Here is a 19,387-nt window from a genome sequence, read left to right on the forward strand (position 1 = left end):
CATAGGCTATTAGATAGTGTAATGGAATAGATTAAATACTGCTATCAATCACCAGCAACCCCCCACCATTACACCCACACTTACTATTGACACTGTACTCTTTTACTTTGATTTTTCTCTCACACACAATGTCTTCTGCCAGCTTAGTGTGAGAGAGCAGATTAAGGTTCAGCTTCCCTCCCTCAAGGACACTTGGCCATGACACATTACTGCTGATGATTGTTGTGAGGATCAAGCTTGCGATGTCTCAGCTGGAGAGCTCCACTGATGAGAATTTGGCTTGTGACTATCCAAAGCTCCAGGCTGTAGGAGGTGGTGTTAGTGGGGGGCGGGGGGGACTCCTACAGTGTCGCCACTAAAAAGGGGTTTTGGATTCCACAAACATGCATCCAGAACTATTTTGCACTTCTAAGTCTGGATGAGAACTCAGAGAACTGTGATATGATTTCCCAAAAGTGAGATTCAGTAAAACAATTTATTCACAAAGTCCTGCGTTGCTGCACAGGCTGCAGCGAAGTCCTCCGACAGATTCTGCAGGGGAGAAGTCAAAGAACAAGCATGGCAGCTGAATGGATCAGCCGCTCGGGACGTGTCTGCTCATCGATTAGAAACATGAACGGGTGGAGGCGGCTTCAAAATCTGGGGAGAAGCTACTTGCTCAGAGACGATTGATGGCTTCTCTACTCGAGGTGAATAAACAGAACCAGAGAGTCTCACTGTATGGAAACCACAGAAATAACCCAGACTTACAATACGATGCTCTTCAGAAAACCATTTCAAACACAGGATGTCACAGGTGAAGATTAAAACAGAGAGCAACAGCTGTCCCTACGGCTGATCTAATTATAAGGTATATTAATTATTGCAGTAGATAATATCTGAGTTTCTAAATAACTACATGAAGAATAGAAAGAAAGACAAAAGAAGAAAATGAGTTTCGATACAAGGACTGAAGAAAAATTGAAAAGAAAAAAAGGACACAAATAAATAAATAAAGACAAAAGAGGAAAGAACAAAGAAAATAAAGAGATACAACACAAAGAGGGTAAGGAAAAAGGACACAAGGAAAAAAGAAAAGCAGGAAAGATGAAAGGAAATAAGGAAAGAAAGGGAACCAAAAAGGGAAAGATGCGAAGAAGCCAAGCAGTAAGGAAGGTCAAATCAGACATTATAATTTTCAACTGGTAATATTTGCAAACAGTCAAATTTGTCTTTCACTTAAGTTAAAGAAAGGTCTGGCCGTCTTCTTTCAGCCAGCTGACCGGCAGTGGCGCTTCCTCTGGCATCTCATTAAAAGAGCTTTAAATTGCAGGAACAGCCTAACGGATCATTTTGGCCATTATTTTTAGGTTGCTTGTTATCGGTGGTGGCCGTATGTCTAACTCAGGAGCAGCTAAACCTGCAGCTACTCAGAGACTCAAACAATGACAGTCAAACAGTCCAAATATAACTGTCTATAAAACTGATGGTGAAAGAGACACTGAGGAGGCCTGAAGGCCATGAAAATAGAAAACTAGAAGAGGAGTCATTACATGAATTATTGAGCAAGGGCCAGGATGTCATCTGCACAAATTCTGCCTGCTGCCTGCATATAGAAATCATAATTCCTGAGTGCGCTGCCCAACAACAATCCATTCCTACCTGGGAGACATTACACCAGGTAATAATTTGTTTGATAAAAGGCTAATTTGAATCATGTGGGGGGAAATAAAAAAACGTCTTTCATGTTGACATCACAGCTTCTGAGATGATTAATGGCGCCAGCGCAAGGCCGAGCCTCCATATGTGATAAAAAACTGGAGCGCCCTGAGCAATGTCACCTTGGTGACACGCAGCGAGCACAGAGAGTGGTAGGGGACGAAAGGGAGTGTGTCTTAATTGCACCCTGTCCTTCTTTGTTCCTCTTTGCTGTCTTTCTTCAACGTGCCACCCGGAGCCCCGCTGATCCTGTGTGAGGCTAACGGCAAGCAGCAGACCTCTGATTCCTTAAAATGCAGCATGTGTGTGAGCCATACAGTGCTTACTCTCACAAATACAGCCTCTCTGAACCCTGGCTGTGTCCAATAAGTATCGGCTATGTTACCCAAGATAGAGACAAGCTGCAGATTGAGGGGAAGGCATATCCACTTGTAACGAAGAAACTAGGGGCAGGAGGACACGACTACAGTGCAGACACCAGCAATTTGCCTTATCTGGTTTGACAGGCTCTGGAGTCGAGGCGGGGGGAGAGGAGCTTCTGTTCAGGCCTTACGCCACAAACGATGAGAGGAAAAACTCCTCAGATGTTCCAAGTGGAGCAAATATGAAGCAGGAATCACAACAAAGCGAGATAGCAAATGTTTGGAGATAAACTGCAGTGCAGCGGCAGGACCACTGCTTGCTCACATGTCTGGTAAGGACATTAGTCAAGCCGTGGAGCATTAAAGAATCAATACTCGAGCAGCAACGAAGGCAAACAGTGATATTTGGATTCATCTTCTTGTCGACTGAGAATATCGAGCTGAATTTCCCTCCCAAAACCAGTAAATTTCTAAAAGCCTGAGTCCTGACTGAATCCTTCAATGTGGAATGAAAAACTGCAAGAAAACTAATTTGGGTGAATTAAAAACCAAAACAACAACAAAAAAAAGAAAAACACAACACTAAAACCTTTCCACACACACGCGCACACACACACACACACACACACGCACACACACACACACACGCACACACACACACACACGCACACACACACACACTGAAGTTCCATTTATTTTTGGACTGTGAGGAGCAGAACATGCAAACTCAAACTGCAACGTTTTTGCTGCAAGGCAACAGTGGCACCAACTACGCCAACATGTTGCCCCCGAGCATAAATTAAAACCTTTAATTATTCACATTCTGGGATATTTAATTTTAATTTACAAAATAAATTTATTATGGACAGGAAATGAGACAAGCATCAACTGAAACATAAAAGAGCAATGGAAAATATATATTATTAAAACATATACATATGTATATTTTTTTTACTAAAATATCAAAAAATATTAATACTGTATTAGAAATGTATTTATTTGCAAAATAGCAATAAAAACCTTCCTGCTGCTGAAAAGCAGTCTACAGGTTTCCACTCACATTTGGAGAACATATCTTTCTGAGTTTGGATCACCATCATCCTAATCTTTAACTCGTTTCACAGATTTTCAGTTCATCCAGTTTATACTGGGTGAAAAGAAAATTAACACACATGTGTAAACAATAAAAGATTAATTTAAATCTAAATCTACCAGGAAGTCCAGCTGCAGTTTGACAAGTTTTGTAGAAGAGATTTCATGTATGCTCCATTTATTTATGCTTTCTGCTGTGTGTGGTTTTAATTTCCATTTTATATTTAGTGTTTTTGGTTGTTTTGTTTATTTATTTTGGATATTTGAAATATCTGCAGCTCCAGTGTTAAGGGTTCTTTACAAAATTAAAGTTTATTGATCTTTGAGATGGTGGACTGGCATTGTTAAGCCATTATCATATTACTTGCAAATGATCTCAGACAATAACTTAATCATTTATCACATTAATATCTGGGACAATTTATCATGGTGGGCTTATTTAGACATATTTAGATGTTACTGACCTAGATCTATTTTACAATGAATAATTTTCAGTTTTTCTGTAGAAAAAGTAGCATACTGTGCACAAATGGATTTATTTTTTTATTTATTTATCCAGGTGACTCAAAGAGAACCAATTCTAATTGATTTCAGATTTGTGTCTGTAAAAACCATAAATAATCATTTAGCCCTTTTCCACCTGCTTCGCAATTTATGTTGGTGAATCAATTAAAATCTCAATACATTGAGGGAACTTCTGCAAGGCACTGCACAAACTGTCACAAACACAGCTGAGATTATTTCAGACTGCTGTCTAGCAGTGAAGATAGGATGGTGAACTTTTCATAAACTGTCTTGCCAAAGTTGTGGATAAAAAAACATCCGGTCCTACCAAGCGTGCTGTGTTGGGTTGAGCTGACAGGACTGAAACTATTCTGCACCGATATTAAGCGCCTGTCAAACAGAGGTAGTAATTTAGACAGAAAGCCACGAGTCTGCTGAACTATTTTTGTGCATTTTAAATTTAGACAGACTTTGCAGTGATTTTTTTTCATAACGGGACAAGTGAAAAATATGAGGATATGGAGCCTTGGGGAGACTGCAACATTTAGTGCACAGGAAACGCTCCGTGCCATCTGGTCTGTGCTTTATTTCTGTAATCGCTGCTCCCGTGTACAACAACAAGCCCTCAGCATGACGGTTCTTAAAGCAGGGCGACGTTTGGTTTTCTGACATCTTCCGACGCAGTACGGCTCAATCTAATAAAGGATGCAGCAAAGTATTTGCATATCACATGCTGCAGCTATCTGTTGATCATGAATGCAACTCACAACAACTCCAACTGAGACGCTGCCGCCGTGAAGGCTTTGGAGATGGTGCGCTCTACTTTGAGACGGCTCGGATGAAATGAGGATGCACCGCCAGAACACGAGCTACAAGCATATTCTTGTTTTCTTTCACTCACTTCACAAACTTTGGGTTCTGAATGGCTTGACAGATCGGGTTTGGAGATGAGCTTGGAATTCTGTTCTTTTGTTGCTTGACAAGGTGCAGGACAAAGTAGAAGAAACAGTCTCTGTTTTCTACATCCTATCTGATAAAAAGACATTTTTCTTTATTCTCTGCAACATTATGCATGCAGTACAGATGTTTAGCATTAAAGGACGAACAGGAGTCTATCCGTTAATGCTCTTGAGAAGGTTTAAAAATAAAACTACACTGAGGGAATATGTAACATAAACATGCCTCCTTATATCCAGAGCTCCTCTACGTGTTGAAATATCAAGTCACAAAAATTATTTTAGCATTTTCTACCTAAACTTTGTCGAATCTTGCCTAAATGAAATAAGTAAGAGGCAGATTTATAGTTGTGTGTCTGGAGGCTGCAGAGGATTTGTAAGGAGCCTCTAGAGCCAGTGAGCACATCCTCTTAAAACCGACTCTACATCACAGCTGAGGGAAACTCCTCAGGGTCTTTAAGAACTAAGACTGCTTGTTTATTTTAAACTTTAATCATCAGCAAACCTTTTTTAAGTACTCAAAACATTTATCTGCAGCATCCATGGTGTGCAGTGCAGGTTATGGCCTGTAGGAACCTTTAGCAGCCGCTAGGAGCCGAGCAGAACAAAGAACACCTCGTTCTTTAAACAGCTTCAGCTATGAGAAACGTTCACCGTGTCCCTACAGCTTCTGGAGGCTAAAAGCTTTAATGAAGCATGATTTATCCATCTTTGTTCTTTGAAGAAAATTCCTTCGAATATGCAGCTCTGCAAAGAGCAGTAAATCAGAAAAGTGCAATATTCCTACGCTGAATTACACTTAAAGTGTGTGAGCTCGAACAGTGAGAACACAACCCCACGGAGCGGAGAACCTCATGTTTCACTTTTCCAGCTACCTGATCGAAGGCGGTTTTTTTCCTCAATCTCCAAAGAAAGAACTAATCTAAGGAGTTAATACAAACAGGTGAAATGTAAGGGTTTATTAACAGACTGTTAAGTTTAACTCAACTAAATACTGGCTCAAATGAAGAAATATCTTAACGCTGCTTTAGGGAACCTACATCCTAACTCTTTGTAAATGTATTATTTTTTTCAACAGAACAGATGTTTTATGAGTTTGAAACTGAGCCATCTGTTATGTTACCTTTTGAGTCAATTCCAGGTTTGGTACCAAGCTTGACAGCCAATGATGAATTTAATTTTTGTTTAAATACTTTAATCATAGCTTAGTGTAAAATGATACACTAAGGTGACATACACAGTTTTAAAAGACAAATATAGGGGAATGTTGTCATGGTAGAGTTTAATTTCTAAACGTGGTAGTGTCTTTACAACAATAAAAAGTCAGAGTAATATGAGTTGAAAAGCTCTGAATTTTTGTACTATTGGTCCAGATTGGTCTCATCAGACGGATCTGATAGAAAAACACAGGCTCCTTGTCAAAAGATCAGGATTTTAAGGTTGAAAGATTACACTTTTTGGACTTTTTTACACGGTATTTAGTCTCAGCTTAAACTGATCCACATTTCGACTTCAAAAAATATTTACATCTGAATTAAGTATCTGCCTAATTTAGCTTAACTTTAGTGGAAGCATTTTGTTGAGACGCATTTTAATCTGTAAAGCCGACAATCCATCCAATTTAATACAGCTAACTTCAGTTACCCTGAGCTATCTCTGTGGTTATGTTCCAGTGAGTCTGTGGTTAACGTCCTCCTTTTTGGAAAAGTCACTGAATGAGTAGTACTCCTAATTCAACTACTGCTCTCATTAACTCTGTGTACTCAGTTTTTCTTTCCCGTAGAAAATACTCTTGGACTAGAGCTCCAGTCTTTTCTGTGTACCTTCTCTATCCCGTCTAATCCCCAGCTGACGGAGGCAGATCGACGTTCATACTTGACCTGGTTCTGTTGGAGGTTTCCTCTAATAAAGACAAGTCATTCTTTTCCACTTTTAACACATACTAGCTCAGTATGAGGGGTTGCTGCAAAGTCAGTGACTCAATAAATCGGAGCTCCTTTTCCCCATCATATGTGCATAAAGTCAAACTCAATGTTATTCTCACCCTTTCAGATTAAGATTTCAATTTAGTTTCATTCAACCAAGAAGTTTGTTTCTGATAGGAAAACATGAAGCCATCTCACAAAAGATAAAACAATTTAAAAGGAAGATTTGCTTTATTTACAACTCAGAGTTAGAGAGGCCTGAATGAAGAAAGAAGTTTAAAATGTATTTTTTTGAAAATAACAAGCAATTACAATAAATTATGAGTTGGGAAATAACATCTGACAGAAAACTATGTTTTAGCACCAAGGGACACTCCAGCTTTATGATCTGAAAGAAAAAACCTAACTTAGAGGAGAACTTTGTTTGATATCTTTACGGAAATCGTTAATATTTTCACAGAAGCCCTGAATTTCAGATACTGTTCATCTGCAGGAGTTTATTTTTCAAGTCTGACACTTTTTTTTTCTACTGGGATTATCCACTTTCATATTTTTTTAAGTACACAGCATGCTTTCATGGTCATGGACAAGGATGAACAGAAAATGCATTAAAAAGGGTCAAAGACCAGGGAAAAGTTTCAGAAAGCATCATGAACTATAGATCCAGACCACTTCAAAACTTCTTGGAAACAGCGCACACACACACACGCATGCACACACAAGCACACACACCTATGTACACACGCACGTACACGCATGCACACCTACGCACACACACACACACACACACACACACACACACACACACACACACACGCACGCACACACACACACGCACGCACACACACACACACACACACACACACACACATGCACACACAAGCACACACACCTATGTACACACGCACGTACACGCACACACACGCATGCACACCTACGCACACACACACACACACACACACACACACACACACACACACACACACACACATGCACACGCAAAAAACAGAATTAAGCAAAATCCTCAATAAATGTAACTGTAGGCATAATGCATTTATTGTTCAAGTTCACCAACATATTGAAATCAACATGAAGCAGACACATGAAGAATATTTTTATATTTGATTCATTCCTGTCATTTTTTGTTTTTATTCCTATTCATAAATCATTTTAATAGAAAATCTACCATGGAGCAGAGAAAACTAAGCCAACATTGCTGTTTAACAATCATAAGCACTAAAACAAAACCCTCATGAATCACAGGCAGCCCAGTCAATGAAAGAAAAACTAGAAATGTTCCAATCTGACTATAGAGCCAGGCTGAATATTTTTCAGATGAAAAGGAAACCAAATTGCGGCGGACAACTGGAACAACAATTGTGCACCGTAGAGGTTTTAATGTCAAAACGGCGGTCTGGCAAACTGACAACAGACAGCAGCCTGAGGCCCAGAGGCAGACTCCTTAGAAGTGCCTCCGTATTACCGCCTTCCCTGCAGCCGCGCTCTCAAACCCTTAAACAGTGTGCTGACTGAATTTCTCGAGTGTGACCTCCATGATGCTGTCACCCAGCGGTGACGCTGCTGTTTTCATACTTGATTGTTTCATTTCGTCTGTTAGGCTCTGGCGTGTCTCTGGCAGCAGCTCGACGGAGACCGGCTACTTTGTCACGTCCGTCATCGGTCACACAGGATCCGACTAATCACCATGCCAGGAATTAACTTTGTTTGTTGAAATGATGTGAGAATCAAACCTGATGCCTGTTCGTCAGAAGCGTGAGCAGAAAAAGCCGTTTTCTTCCTAAAATAGCTGAGTGGTGTTGAATCGTGGCGAGCCCTGCGCCCCGCTGACTTACACACTGATTTATTCAGTCATTACTGTGAGTGATCGGCCCTTCAAAACTCTCCTCTATTATCTCCAGATGGGATGACGAACCATATTTCATTCTGATTTGAGCCTTTACTGCGGTGATTCGGGGTAAAGACCACCTGCCTGTAACCCACAGAGGTACCTATCTCTGCCCCATAGCCACACACACACGCACACACACACTGCAGGTAATGAACGTTTCTTACCATTTTGGATGTCCAGGATATGATGTTTGTCTAACATCCAACCTCCCATGTTGGAGGCATCCAGTTCATAGCCCTGTATCACCGCCGTCCTCTTCTCCCACAGCACCACATCAAGGCAGGACTCATATTCATATCCCACTGACACTGAAAATAATGGCAGGAGACGCCGACGGTGAGCTGGGCTGCAACCTTTTTACTTGACACTTATAGCAGCAATGAGGCTTGTAGCTCGGCAGACACTGAGCGCATGTTGTGGTTGTTTTATGTGTCCTCTGGCTCTTTGGCTGTGCACTTCTCCCCAGCTGGGTTGATTTTAGAAGACCTGTGGGGTTTCCGTATCTCACCTGCTCCGTTTGAATTTTATGTGCTCTCCTCTTTTTTATCTTGTGTAAATGCAAATGAAGCAGAACGCAAACCTGTGTGTGAAGGCGGGGGTGAGTCTCTTTAACAATAAAGGCTCAAGCGGAGCCCGTTAGAGTAAACATCATAATCACTGCGATGTGGTTAAAAACACGAGTGGTGCATGAAAATGTCGGATCCTTATCAAAATTCTTGATTTTTTGAGAGGGTTTTCTGTTTTTTAGGAAACTTTGAGAATCAGGGTTGAGCAGTGATATGGTATTAAGATACACCAGATTATTTTAAAAAGGCAGCTGTTTTACTTAAAATCTTTAAAAATTGCTAACATTTACTTTTATTTGGTGAAAAGACAGACGTTTATGTTCTGCAGTCATCTGTTGTTTGGTGAGACCGCCGGTTCTCTACTGGTACCCGGGTTATTTTAGTGGTTCCTGATTATTTGCAATATAGCAGATGACAGAAAACAAGTAAACAAGTCACTGAGGCTCCGTCTTTGTTATTTTTCTCTCTAAGGTTGAAAGTTGAATTTGGGATAAAAAAAAAAAAGCATTTTAAACATGTTTTATTTCAAGACTAGAATCATTTTAATGTTCTATCAAATACTTTAGATATGAGCTACTGAAAAAAAATCACATTTTTAAAGTAATTCAAAATCATATTTGTCAGCAAAATCTGTGAATACCGAAGTGTGATGAGGCAGGAAGGAGTCCACTGTGCAGCACTCCAGGTGTGAAAATGTTTATCGAAAAATACTTATTTAAAAGCTCACAACTGGTTTAAGAGTCTGTCCACCAGCTGTGTTGGACAGACTCCATCAATGCAGAGATCTGGGATTTTGATGTCAGTCCGTCTTTCCCAAATGAAAACTTTAGGTAAATTTCTGTTTTTCACATTGAAGTTCATACTTGTAAACTTTAAGTTCTTAGTCTGGGTGAAGAATTGGTTTTTATTAGAAAAACTTGGTATTTATTGAAGTGGTAAAATAAAGTAAGGATTGAATTATGTTGCTTGATGCAATTTGAGTTCTTTGTTTCGTCTTAAACCTACGTCACATTAAAAATCTTTTAGAAAGCCATTTAGAAACAAAACCTATATTCAGATGTTATACAACATAACCATAAACAGCCAGTCCTGCAGATGGTGATGATTTAAAAAAAGACTTAATGTTACTGGAAAAGGGATTTTGTCCATCCGCAGTGAGTGTTTTCCATATTCACTTCTCTAACACAACCAATGTGTATAACATAGAACCCAGGATTACAATATTCACATATTAATGTGATGGTTGATTCGTATTTAACCATATTTAAAATAGTAATTTGGTTAAAAAAACAGTTCCACATTATCTGTTTTCTACTTGCTCCATGCAGATTTTTAAGGCCACTGCCTCATAGGCAATATTTTCATTCTTGCACAGCTGCTGAAATATCATACATGGAAAATAAACAAGTCAGCAGAAAAAGCGTCGGCCTTCAAAAAAAAACGCCGCACGGAGGGATTTGAGGATTTCACACCAACTGCTACATCTTTATTGCTCATGGTAACCAAAGCAGTCCCTGGCCAAATAATCTTCAATTGAAAAACAAGTAAAATCAATCTCTAAAAGTTCAAGCGAGGTTCAGCGCCTGAGGGCGTCTGACAGCGAACTTCTGCTTGCACAACATCTTTAGTGGGCAGCTTCACAGCAGGAACTCACCCACAGCCTCTGCCAGGCCGAAGACCTTCTGATTGTAGGCGTCTGTTTTATCCCAGATGAAGGTGTAGGAGAGGTCGGGGAAGGCTGGGAAAGACTTCTGGAGCTGACGGCCCATGACGGCCACCATCAGGTGGACTTTCATCAGGCCAAAAGGGAGGCGGTCCTGGGTCAGAAGCACCTTGAGGATGGGCTTGTAGCCAGCTGCCCTGGAGCTCAGGTAGACCAGGTTGAGGTCACTGCCTGGTATGGCCACTTGCTCATGAAGCACCTATGATTTTAATTAGCAGTGAGACTGGTGCCAAAAGCACAGTGTGAAGAGCAGACATTCAAAAAAAACTCACACACAGCTAACAGGAGCAATGGGAGTCTGTATTTAACTTAGAGAATGGCCCTAATTACAGTTTATAAAGTTACTGTGCAATCTGCAAACTCTGTGCAGATTACAGTGGTATGCTAGAAAAATGGCTTCACTCCAAAGGCAGCAGATGAGTTCTTTAGTATCAGTAAGCAGAATAAAAATCAAATACTGTATGACTAATAAGAGAAACTGTCTTTTTAGGGTGTCTCAGTTTGCACCTGAAGCAGCTATTATGCAAAAAAAAAAAAAAAAACACACACACAGCAGTTTGCTTTTCTCAGCTGAAGCCTGGCACAGATAGATGCAGTCCCGACAGAGAAAGCAAAGGCTGCAGTCACATTTCGCAGCGAGGGATTTCTCTGAACCGGCCACAGACTAAACATATTAATCTGTGCTGCTGGGAGACAATTTATTGCTTTGTATTTGGGGAGATACTCTTCCATAAAGACCCAAAAGGCAGGCTGAAAGGCAGATCAGACCCTGTGTGAAATGAGCAAGACAAGCCGCTGTGAAATGAAGATAACGTAATCAAAACTGCAGCCTGGAATGCTTGGATCATTCCTGAGTGAAAATACAGCAGTCATTCAAAAGCAATCAGATATGAGGGGAATTTGAAATTGGCTATAAAAACAATGAGAGGTGATGCTTCTGAGTCACCTCGGCGCCGTTCGCTCACCTGGGTCTCAGGGATGATGGGGTTGTCCTCTGGGGACGTTTTGTAGAGGGTGGAAAGCGGCGAAGCCAGTATGTACGGGTTGGGCCTGACCAGGCCGGTCAGGTAGCAGCTGGGGATGTCGTTCTCTTCCCGCTTCATCACCACCGTGTCCATCACATGGAAGACGTTCCAGGGGAGCCACACGGTGCGCTGCAGCGTGGGGAACGGCGCTCGCTCATAACTCAGGGTCAGGCTGGCGCCGCCGTTCGCCAAGAGGTCAAACCTTCACAGGACAGAAATATGTGGAAGACACTAAATACTACTGAACTGTATCTATTGTAAACTAGCTCACAGTTTCAATGCACCATCTAAATGATTTAAAATCATTTACCATACAGATTATCACCTATTTGCAGTGCACAGACTTTTCTGTGGAAGATAAGCTGGAATTCTGTATCTTGGTGCGATGCTACCTGACATGCTAAAGGCTGCAAAGCAACCATTCATTTTCCTTGCCCCTGATTGGCTGCATCTCCGAGAGCAGAGATACAGAAGACTGTTGATGTTAGATTCTGCTGTAGTGATAAGATGGTTTCCACTCTGCATATTAATGCATATTAAAGTATATTTGTTGTTTGAATTATTAAAATACTTAAGATCGCCATTAAAATCACTGGCTATTTTAACAGCTCAAACCCCAAATATACCATAAAATTCAATAATACAAAGACTGGAGCCCAACTTAGCCCTTCTGTAGAAACTAAGATCTACACTCTTCCTTACAGCCAATCAGTGCCAGGGAAAATAAATGGCACTTCTCTTATTAGCATTGTTTGCTAATAAGAGACATTTTATTTTCATAAATCCTTACTAGAGGTTTGTCCACATGTCTATGAAACTGCTTATATTATAAATCAGTATTTTTCTAAGAGGCTGTATAATAAAGTTAGCTAATTTAAAGATTTTTTAGAATAATATTTTTTCTTCTAAAGTGAGGGATTTGTGAAATAAATAAAGTGAAACCTAAACTCAGAATTTGGGTGAAAAAATCTTCTTGGTTTGATTTCTGATGAGAGCTGTGGACAGAGAATCTTTTTTCCCAGACCACCAAAGCAGAGAAACTTTTTTCAAACAAGTCCCAACCATTCAGCCTCCATTTAACATTCTCATTCACTGAATCTAATTTATTACTTCTGTCCAACCAGGCATGGCGGTGGCAGGAACGTTATGGCTGAATTTGGTTTGGAGGGAGGGCGTTGGGGGGGCGGAGTCTGGGGAGTTTCCTCTGGTGAACTGGTGTTAATTAGCACGACGTTACTGAGGGAAAGTTACTGGTTTGGAAATGAAGGGCGAGTCTTTGAAGTGCTGCTCTATATAGTCGCTGAGCTTCACACCCAGGGGGTGCAGCATCTGTGTGGTGACATCGCATGCATTCTCATGCACAAAGACACACTTGCAGGTTTCAGTGCATATGCACTTCTCTCATGCACGCCACCCATACCCAGAGTGACACACACACACACACATACATACGTGCCAACAGCCAAGCTGTGCAGCTGACCTAAAACAGCTTCCTTCTCAAGCTCTCTCCTCTTTTGGGCAGTGGGGAGCTCACAGCTGCAAGAGGCCATGCTTTGATGCTGCCCCTCCACCCCTCCCTTCTTAACACACTGAGCGGATCTGTTGGCTAACCAAGTGTGATTATCCCCTACCATTTATCACGCTTCTTGTCAGAGAGTTACAGGGCGGAATATCTGAAGAAATCAGCTAATCCTCAGCCATACGGGGACCCAGGGACCGCGATTCATAACAGCAGCTGTACAACTCCCTGCCACTCAAAAAGCCTTTTTGTTCCACACTGGCAACACATAAACATGGCCTTTATGCGTTGAATTGGAACCAAAAGTCTGGTTCATAATTTTGACAAACGGTCGTGGGTGTCAGCGCTCCTCCCTCAGCCTTCCTGTGAGATATGCAACATACGCTTTCCTTGTATGTGTTTGCACTCCCATTATTAAGGACCTATCTGTGGTAATAGCAGGAGAAGGTCAGACAGTAATCCCATGTTTTACTACTCCGCGGGCAGATTGATTCTACCCTCGCTGATTCAATGCATTTTAAACAGCTCGCTTCAGAATGGCCTCCACCATGGTGGCATTTGCATGAGGAATTGTTCTAAGGCACAATGTGATGCTGTTGTTTTGGGAAGCTTTTTGCTCAACCACCAGGACACCTGTCCCACTGTTGGACGCCTTTTACTACGACGTGCAGCTCAACGAAAACCTCAGGAAAAGCATGACCTCTCCATTTCCTTACAAGCAGCACCTTTTGATGTTTGTGAAAACAGGGAATTGCTTACATGCCGTCCTGCCGTGTGATGGTGTAACCATAATGTGAGTAGTGCAGGAAAGACACGTTGACTCCAATCAGCGGCGTCCCGTCTCCCGTTAGGACCTGACCCCGGACGACTGATACCAAGCTGTGAAAGGAAACAAACAGAAAATGAGCTGAGCAAACAAGCGGCCGCTGCTTCACCACGGATCACAACAGCCACATGTTGGCCAGCGGCATGAAGAGACAGGTATGATTCACTGACTGCTACCAACACACACACGTCAGCGGCTGCTAGACATGAAAAAGCTGCCATACAGAGTCACTGTGTCGGTTTATTGCTTTAAAAAGCCATAATTTATACAAATAAGAGCTTTTGTTAACATTTTGCGGTATCTTGCACTTCTATTGCAGCATTTATTATTCAAGAGAACGCAAAGAAAGAAGCCTAGTTATGTATGAGTAAGCCTCCTTTCCTGACAGGTTGCAGCATACAACACCATTACAGCTCCTAGGGATAGTCATCTCATTTATGGGGACATAACAGTGAATAAAAATTCAATGAGCACAAATGGAGTTCATTTACAGATTGCATTTTTCTGATGTATATGAATAATTTCATAAGGGTGTTCTATATGTTACACACAGAGCCTTGCAGAAGTATTTATGTCTCTTGTTTACACTTTTTCTCAGTCTCAGCACAAACTTTAATGTTTTTGTTAAGGTTTTTTAGCAGTTAAGTAAAAAATAAATGTGAACCTGGTTTTCAGGCTTTTAAACAAAAATCAAGCAAATCCATCATGCATTTTTAAAGAGCTTTATTCAATAAGAAAACCGTCTCTTGCAGCAGCTACAGCTGGAAGGCTTTAACACGTTTTGTACATCTACAAATAAAAATCTTTGCTTATTCATGAAAAAATAGCTCAAGTTCAGTCAGACTGGATGGAGAGAGCCTCTGAAAATCATTGTTCAAGTCTTTTCACAGGTTCATTGGATTTACATATCTGTACTTTGACTGGGCCATTTTAACCTATGAATATGCTTTGATCTGAACCACTCCACACAGTGGCTCTGTACGTTTGGTCTTTTTGTCCTGCTGGAACCTTTTTTTCCAATCAAAAGCTCTTTGAAGTCTTTCCATCGATCAGATTCCTTGTCACTTCTGGAGAGGATACCCAAAGCATGATGCTGCCACCACCAGGTGTCATTATTAAGGAAGGTCAGTGTCAGTTCATTGGAGAGCATAATGCAAATGTGACCTTTCTAAATTGTTCTTGGATCAGGTACTGCCTGTTAGAACATTAATTTAATAAAACATAATGTGCAGTGGAGTGGAAATCCCATTTTCACTCTTTTGTAGAGCAAATTTGCCCCTGACACTGCAGGGCAACCGGCCCCACACCTGTTTTTCTATGATGCCATGACAGAACACAAAGAAAGCAAAGTCCAGATGACAGGACTCTGTTAGAGAATAGTGTGAATGTTTGTCTGTGTTGTTGTTTTGTGCGGTGAATCGGCTCTGCAACACACTAAGGTAAAGGTTAATGATGCATCGGTCAATTGGCCAGTGATCAATATTGGCCAATTTCTTTCCTTGATCGGCTTTGACCATTGATCTGAAGGTCAAATACTGAAAAATCTGATTTTCTTTCCCCAGCTCATTAAATCAAAACAAAAAATTCCCACTATTTTCAGTTCATAAATGCATCATCAAACATGTTCTTTAATGGACTTTTTGTTTTTGACTTCAGTAAGTATTATATAAAGGTTACAGGCTTTGATGTATCCAAAGAGATCATTTCTAAGGTGGATTTAAAACTAGTACCTCCGTCAGTAACATCTTTCCTCTTCTATTGCTAGAATTAAAACAGAATTTACAGAAACGTCTTTGTCATAATCCTTAGAAAGAAAAATTAAAATGTCAGACAGAGAAAACTTGAAAAGCCTGATTGGTGTGTCTCCAGTGAAGGTGAAACCTGAGATGTATAACAACCGAACAAGATTGGCAGTTAGATGCTCAGACGGCAATGCAACGTCTGTGTGGTTAATGAAAGCAAAAAATAGAGTCTGACAATGAATATTCTTATTGGTCCGATGCTGCAGAAGGAAAATGTTTCTCTGAATTGCATCTGAAAGAACGGTGACTCACATGATTATTGAGAGAAGCATGTTTGGTCTTAAAAAGCTCCTTTTTCCTGTGTCATACCAGAGATTCATGGCAGCAGGCTTTAAAAATATCAGTGGTAATACTCATGATGACATATATTACATCGACAAGAACAGTGTTACAAGCTCTTCGGCTCTGTTACAGATACACTCTTGATGTAAGAAGCCAAAATGCTTGTTGGCTGACGTGTCAAGAGTCACTTTATAACAATTCAGAACAACGAAATACAACGCCGGAGGCAAAGTGTCGCAAAAGACAAAAACAACAAAGGTTCCTAAAAGGAAAAGCACTGCTGCAAAACAAAGGAGGATAACCAAGAAAAGGTTTAGAAAGGTGAACTCAGAAGTGAAGATGTGAAAGAAAGATGTAATTTATATTCAGAAAACACAAAATGTTCAGCCCTGAAAATGTCAAAATATGAAGGTTTCCTGTTTTGAAAAAAAAAAAAGTCCTATTTTCAAATAAGCACAAGAGATTTCTCTTAAAAAAAACATTTTCAACGAGTACTTTTGCCAACATCCACACCCTGGGGTTGCTTTGTACAGCCCACCTCCCACTGCTGACCAAACATGAATGCCTCTGGAGCAGATAGGGGGGTTAAATACTTCACTTCAGGACACCACAGTGGTAGTTAGTCTTCTGTATGGGAGGGCATTATTCATTCACCAGCCCCTCTCATATTATTCCTGCTGGTAAATGGATTTGCTTCTGGTCAAAACGCTTTCCACCAGCAGTTTCTTTTTTCCCCGCTTTCACCTGGAAAAAAAAACCCTGTATTTTTTTCCCTTTTTTATGCATTTGCTTTATAAATCACAGACACAGAAGATTCATACATGATTTAAGCTCCTGTATCCTTGACCATTTTTCAACATGACTGCGAGGCCTTCAGGTAGAACGTGTATAACACTGATTCTCATTCCTAAATTCATGCTTGTGGGGTAATTTGTTAGGTCCGACCTGCATTTGAAGGTAAAACAGAGCCAGACATTGTAATATTTCTCCATCAACATTTACTCATTTGCCATATCAGAACTGCAGAGGGGAATTTTAAAGGCGTTCCTGCTGCATTTGTCATTGGTAAGTGAAAAGTGCTCATTTGGCCGCTTAATCTGCAGGTCATTACATATATGAGACAGGAATGATCAACAGCATGAGCACCGCTGTCGTTTATTTGCTGGTTTTTAAAAAAAAGAAAAGAAAACAAAAAAAAAAAAAGACCACTTAAGAGCTCCAGCAAAGGTTCCCTCTTTCTTCCCCGTGTCTCTATTAATCTTTGGAGAGGCAGACGGATGATGCGAGAACTGAAGCCCATAAACAAACGCAAAGCAACACCACCTGCTGAAACTCCAGAAATGAATCATAAAGTACATGCATTCTTATCTGTCACTGTCCCACACTGGCTGCAGAAAAACACCATCTGAAAACCCAGTGGGAGACTTGTGTGGGGACATGCGATACGGCTGGGGAACCATTGTGGAGGAGAAGGTTGGGACGGGGGGGCTGGGGGGGACTACACCACAACACATGTTTGTTCTCTCTGCTGTGCAAGAGACAAGTTTACTGCCGCGTTCTGAAACCAGACCGCACACTGGAACCGGCTCCCCTTCTGTCAGATCACACAACGGCTTTTTGGAAGAAAATAGAAGGAGACGAATGACCTCTAAGTATTTCCAATTTCTCTTCTGTCCCACATCAAGCACTCTGTCGCCGCTGCCGAGGAAAGTCTTCTTTATCGCCATTGTTGCAGAGATTCAGACGCTTCTTTACGAAGCAAACTTCACTTCATGACAAGAAATGTTATCAAAAAGAGCTTTGAAACAAACGAACACCACTAAGTTTTACTTTTAGCGTTAAGAGGCATTCATGCATAAAGTTGAGTTTTTCCACAGCAGTGATAATGTGGGGGGAAAAATATTTAATTGTCACATTTAGCAGCAAGCATGTTTGTGGAGCTACTAGAATTCAGTTTTTTACAATAAAGCTGACTTTGGAGAAAAGATAAAAAGAAAAATGAAATTTTTGAGAAATAGAGCTAATGCCACAGCCAGACATGAAATCGACAGTAAGCTCAAGACAATGAGGATGAGGATTACTGAGAACCCAGCTGAGGGGAATTGCCTCATTCTATATTTTCAGTAAAGCACGCTATTTACATAAGGATTACTTTAAACTGTTGGATGAAATAATCCCAAAGCCTTCAGCACACAGTTGGTAATCATTTTCCTCTCCATCAGTCCCCCAAAAACTTGTTTCTGTGCAAATGTGAACGCAATAAGTTCCTGTTTAATTAAGAAAAAAAAAACCTGCTTCACACCTTGAACCACAAATTATATTTTTTTCTGTCCTTTACATCAAACATTTCAATCAATTCTTTTAACTTTGACAAACCTGACAGTGAAGGCCCAAATTCAAGGTGAATATAAATATGCATGCATATAAAAGTGGTTCAAATTAAAATCGCATGTGTATAAAATACACAATAAATAAATGCTAGATAATTAAATAACCAATTAAATAGAAACTACGAAATTAATTTAAAAAATTTGAAAAAATAAATGAATAAATGGCTAGATAATAAAATTTAAAAATTAAATAAATAGACTTGCATTTAACCAACAGTAAAATAGCCTTATTTCAATAACTTATCTATTCAACATATTTAAGTAAATAAATAAATAAAAAATAAATGTTTAAATGAGCAAATTACCTTGCACAAGGCCATCAGAGACAAGCTGATAAAAACATGAATATCATTTCTTTTGTCCTTCTTGTAATATAAGCAACAACAAACCTTCACTTTAGTTATGATTTATAAACTTAAGCAAAAAACTCGACACTGAAATGGAAACTGTGTCGACTTGCACACAATAAAGCCCACATGTGGACTTTTAATACATTTTTCATACAGAGATAACTAACGGAATAAGGTTCTGGCTGCGTTTGATGTTCTTTTGTTGGAGGAACAGTTTCAAGCGAGCAACGCCTTCTCACTAATATCAAAGATTGTTTCTTGTGTCTAAGAGTTGCAGCTTCAGATCCACAAATCTGTGATGGTTGCCCCACTGATGATAAAATATGTATATAAAGATTTCTAAAACTGTTATTTGGCACATTGCACACTGTTTTTTCCTTTTTAATGTATAAAATATTCTTGTTCACTTAAAGCAAGCAAAGGGTGTCCCAACCTTTAGCCCAGGGGGCCATAATTAA

At 40.3% G+C, this 19,387-nt stretch overlaps 1 protein-coding gene across 1 annotated transcript in view; it reads right to left on the minus strand.

The window, feature by feature from the left end:
• The window catches only part of LOC106929536 (teneurin-3), a 116,539-nt gene that overhangs the window by 34,521 nt on the left and 62,631 nt on the right, over positions 1–19,387 (minus strand). The window contains exons 12-15 of the mRNA XM_088009672.1: positions 14,039–14,158; positions 11,701–11,962; positions 10,667–10,934; positions 8,611–8,754 (exon numbers count right to left, since the gene is read on the minus strand). Coding sequence (XP_087865798.1) covers positions 8,611–8,754; positions 10,667–10,934; positions 11,701–11,962; positions 14,039–14,158 — 794 coding nt within the window. The remainder of the gene's footprint in view (positions 1–8,610; positions 8,755–10,666; positions 10,935–11,700; positions 11,963–14,038; positions 14,159–19,387) is intronic.

Source organism: Poecilia mexicana, unplaced genomic scaffold, assembly GCF_051168715.1.
Source record: "Poecilia mexicana isolate PSO_F unplaced genomic scaffold, ASM5116871v1 scaffold_10, whole genome shotgun sequence".
Lineage (NCBI taxonomy): Eukaryota > Metazoa > Chordata > Actinopteri > Cyprinodontiformes > Poeciliidae > Poecilia > Poecilia mexicana.